The sequence below is a fragment of the Nicotiana attenuata genome, chromosome 10 (genome assembly GCF_001879085.1).
Source record: "Nicotiana attenuata strain UT chromosome 10, NIATTr2, whole genome shotgun sequence".
In the NCBI taxonomy this organism is placed as follows: domain Eukaryota; kingdom Viridiplantae; phylum Streptophyta; class Magnoliopsida; order Solanales; family Solanaceae; genus Nicotiana; species Nicotiana attenuata.
Window position 1 is genome coordinate 12,395,548 of NC_031998.1, and position 3,423 is coordinate 12,398,970.

Genomic DNA, 3,423 nt, shown 5'->3' on the forward strand with positions numbered 1-3,423 from the left:
TGGTAAAATATAGTAGCCTTCCTACTAGTCATTGGTAAGGTTTAGGATCACTAGGAATGCTGTTGTTTGTATTGGTGCACTCCACAGCTTCATCAAATTCTATTGTTGATAGTCTTGGATTACACTCTAATGGAGTAGATACTGGTTTAGCTCCCCCTAACCCAGAGTCAGCAATCAAGTCAAGAGCATATTTTCTTTGGTTCATCAAGATGCCACTTTACTCCGAGCAAACTCTATACCCAGAAAGAACCCGAGCTCCCCTAAATCCTTCATCTTGAATTTCTTTTGTAGGTTGGCTCTAGTAGTCTGAATCAAAGTTGCATCATTGCCAGTAACCAAAAGGTCATCTACATAGACCAACACAATCACTAAGGCTGAGCCCTATTGCTGTGTGAATAAAGAGTAGTCGAAGTGGCTTTGAACAAAGCCTAGGTCTTGAAGAGCCTCTATTAACTTTAGGTTCCATTGTCTTAATCTTGTTTCAAGCCATAGAGTGACTTCTTTAGTTTGCAGACTTTGGACTTGGACTCCCCCTTGGCAGTGCACCAATGCTTAGAGGCTGCCACAGCAATAACCTGATCTAACAGTAACCATCTTAGCCACTGGGGAGAAAGTTTCCTTGTAGTCTAGGCCTTCCTATTGGCTGAAGCCTTTGGCTACAAGTCTGGCCTTGAGCCTCTCCACCTCTCCATTGGCTCTATATTTCACCTTGTATACCCACTTACACCCTATAGGAGTCTTGCCTGCAGGTAAGTCAACAATGTCCCATGTGCTATTTTCTTCTAAGGCTTCCACTTCTTGCTTCATGGTTGTCACCATCTAGCACCTCTTGCAGCTTCAGCATAGTGTTTTGGCTCTACAACTGAAGATTGTGCTATGAGACACTTTGCATAGGAAGAGGACAAGTTGTCATAGTTCAGGTAGTTTGTCATTGGATATGCACAGGAAGTTGAGACAAAGTCCTGCATCCACTTAGGTGGACCTGTAAATCTATGATGTTTTCTGATTGAAATTGGCAATATGTCCGTGGTACCTTGGTGTTGTGGGAGATCATCAGTGGCTTCACCAACTGATGGAGGGGGTACATCAAGTGAAATGTCTACTTCTTGATCATCAAGTGAAGTGTCTGCTTCTTCAGGCATTTCATTAGCATTCTGCATTTCACCAATATTTGGAAATTCATCATATACAGGCTGAGATGCATCATTTATGGGTGGCACATCAACTGGATTAGCTAACTCAAGGACTGGAAAAATGGGAATGGAAGACACCTTCATGTGCTTGAAAGGAAAAATCTGCTCCTTAAAGATCACATCTCTACTGACCAGGAATTGCTTAGAGTACAAATCATACAATTTGTATCTCTTAGTAGGTGAGTATCCCATAAAGATAGCAGGCAGTGCCCTAGCTGAAAATTTATCCTGCCTTCTCACATTCACAGCATAGCATAAACATTTAAAGACTTTTAAATGCTCAAGGGAAGGTGGAGTATTGAACAACATCTCATAGGGAGACTTCCCCTTCAGAACTGTAGAAGGTATTCTGTTTATAATATGCATAGCTGTGAGAACACAATCTCCCCAAAATCTTAGTGGAATTGCAGCTTGAAACCTCAAAGCCCTAGCTACCTCTAGTATATATCTATGTCTCCTTTCCAAAACCCCATTCTGTTGTGGATTATATACAGATGTAGTCAGATGAATGATCCTCTGTGATTTTAAGAATTGCCTCATATCTGAGTTAACAAATTCTAATCCATTGTCAGTTCTTATTGTCTTGACATGACAGTTAAATTGTGTATGAATCATACAGATAAGCCTCTTCATTAACCAATAGGCTTCATCCTTAACATTCATTAAAAACAACCAAGTGGATCTAGAGAAATCATCTACTACTGTAAGGAAGAATCTTTTATTATCACGAGTAGGTACTCTGTAGGGTCCCCATAAATCTGCATGTAAAAGATGAAAAGGAGCATGTGCTCTACTCTTACTGACCGGAAATGGAAATTTGGTTTGCCTAACTAATGGACAAACTGGACATTCTAAACAATTAATAGCTGATCTATCATTTCCAAATTGTTGCTTGAGCTTGTCAATTCTCTTTAATGCCTCCACAGGTAGATGTCCAAGCCTCTGATGCCAAATTTCCAGCTTTATTGAACTCTGATTTTTTTTGTGTTGTAGTCTGCATAGCTGTGGTATGTGCAATTGGTGTATTCAACTGTATCTTCTGAGTGCAGTCTTTAAGAATGTAAAGCCCGTTTGATTCACTACCAATCCCCAACACCTTGCCAGCGTAGAGATCCTGAAACACACATAGGTTCGGAAAAAAGGCTACCAAGCATTGTAGTTCTTTAGTGAGTTTTGAAACTGACAATAGGTTGTACTTAAAATGAGGAACATAAAGTACATCACTAATTTTGTGATCCTTGAAAATATTGGTTGAACCATTGTGGGCAATGTCAGCTAATTCTCCATTTGGTAAGTGAACTGAACGACTTTTATTTAATGAAACGACATTATGCAGTAAATCCAACCTTGGAGTCATATGATTGGATGCTCCACTATCTATAATCCAAACACCTTGATTCAGACAAGTCATTAAGCATGTAATAGTACTCGTTTCCAGTTCTGCTGCATTAGCTGTAACTTCTGTGGGCTCACTGTTGAGCAATTGCAGGATTTGCTGGTACTGTTCTGGTATGAAGGTTGGTGCAGTGGGAGTAGAAGTGAAGGTTGCTGGTGCAGGGTGTTCAGTCGCCATATTAGCTGTTCCTTGAGGGTTGTATTTCTTCTTGAACTTGTGATCATTTGGATATCCTACTAGCTTGTAGCATATGTCCCTAGTATGACCTTTCAATTTGTGGTAATCACAGTAGAGATTGTAATTCTTCTTTGGCTTTTGTTGATTTCCAACCCTATTAGTCATTATGGCAGCCATTTCACCAGCATCTAGACTAGCTGAAGCACTTGCCATAGTCTTTTGGCTTTCATGTTCCATTAGTATAGAATACACCTTATTCACTGATGGCACTGGTACCATCATCAAGAGCTAACTTCGAACCTGCTCGTTTGATTCATTCAGCCCCATCAGAAATTTCAAAAGCTTTTGACGCTCCATAAACTGAACAAATTTACGAGAATTGGCATCGTCACGACCAGGAATTGGTGCCAAACTATCAAATTCTGCCTAAAGCACTCTCAATTTTGAAAAGTAAGTTGAAATTGAGCTAGTACCCTGCCTAGCAATAGCAATTTCTCTATGAATCTGAAAAATCCTAAAACAATCCACCTTATCAAATCGCTCCTTCAGATCTCCCCATACGACACTAGCATTTGAGGAATACACCATTCCACTCAATAGTTCTGGTAAAACACAGTTCATCAACCAAGACAATACAATCGCATTACAACGCTCCCA

General features: G+C 40.1%; 1 protein-coding gene across 1 annotated transcript; it reads right to left on the reverse strand.

Moving 5' to 3' along the window:
* LOC109233584 lies at window positions 813–3,045 on the reverse strand. The gene is made up of 3 exons (XM_019399469.1): window positions 2,413–3,045; window positions 2,112–2,307; window positions 813–1,951 (listed from the first exon to the last, which is right to left on the reverse strand). The coding sequence occupies exons 1-3, from the start codon at window positions 3,043–3,045 to the stop codon at window positions 813–815; spliced, it is 1,968 nt and encodes a 655-aa protein (XP_019255014.1).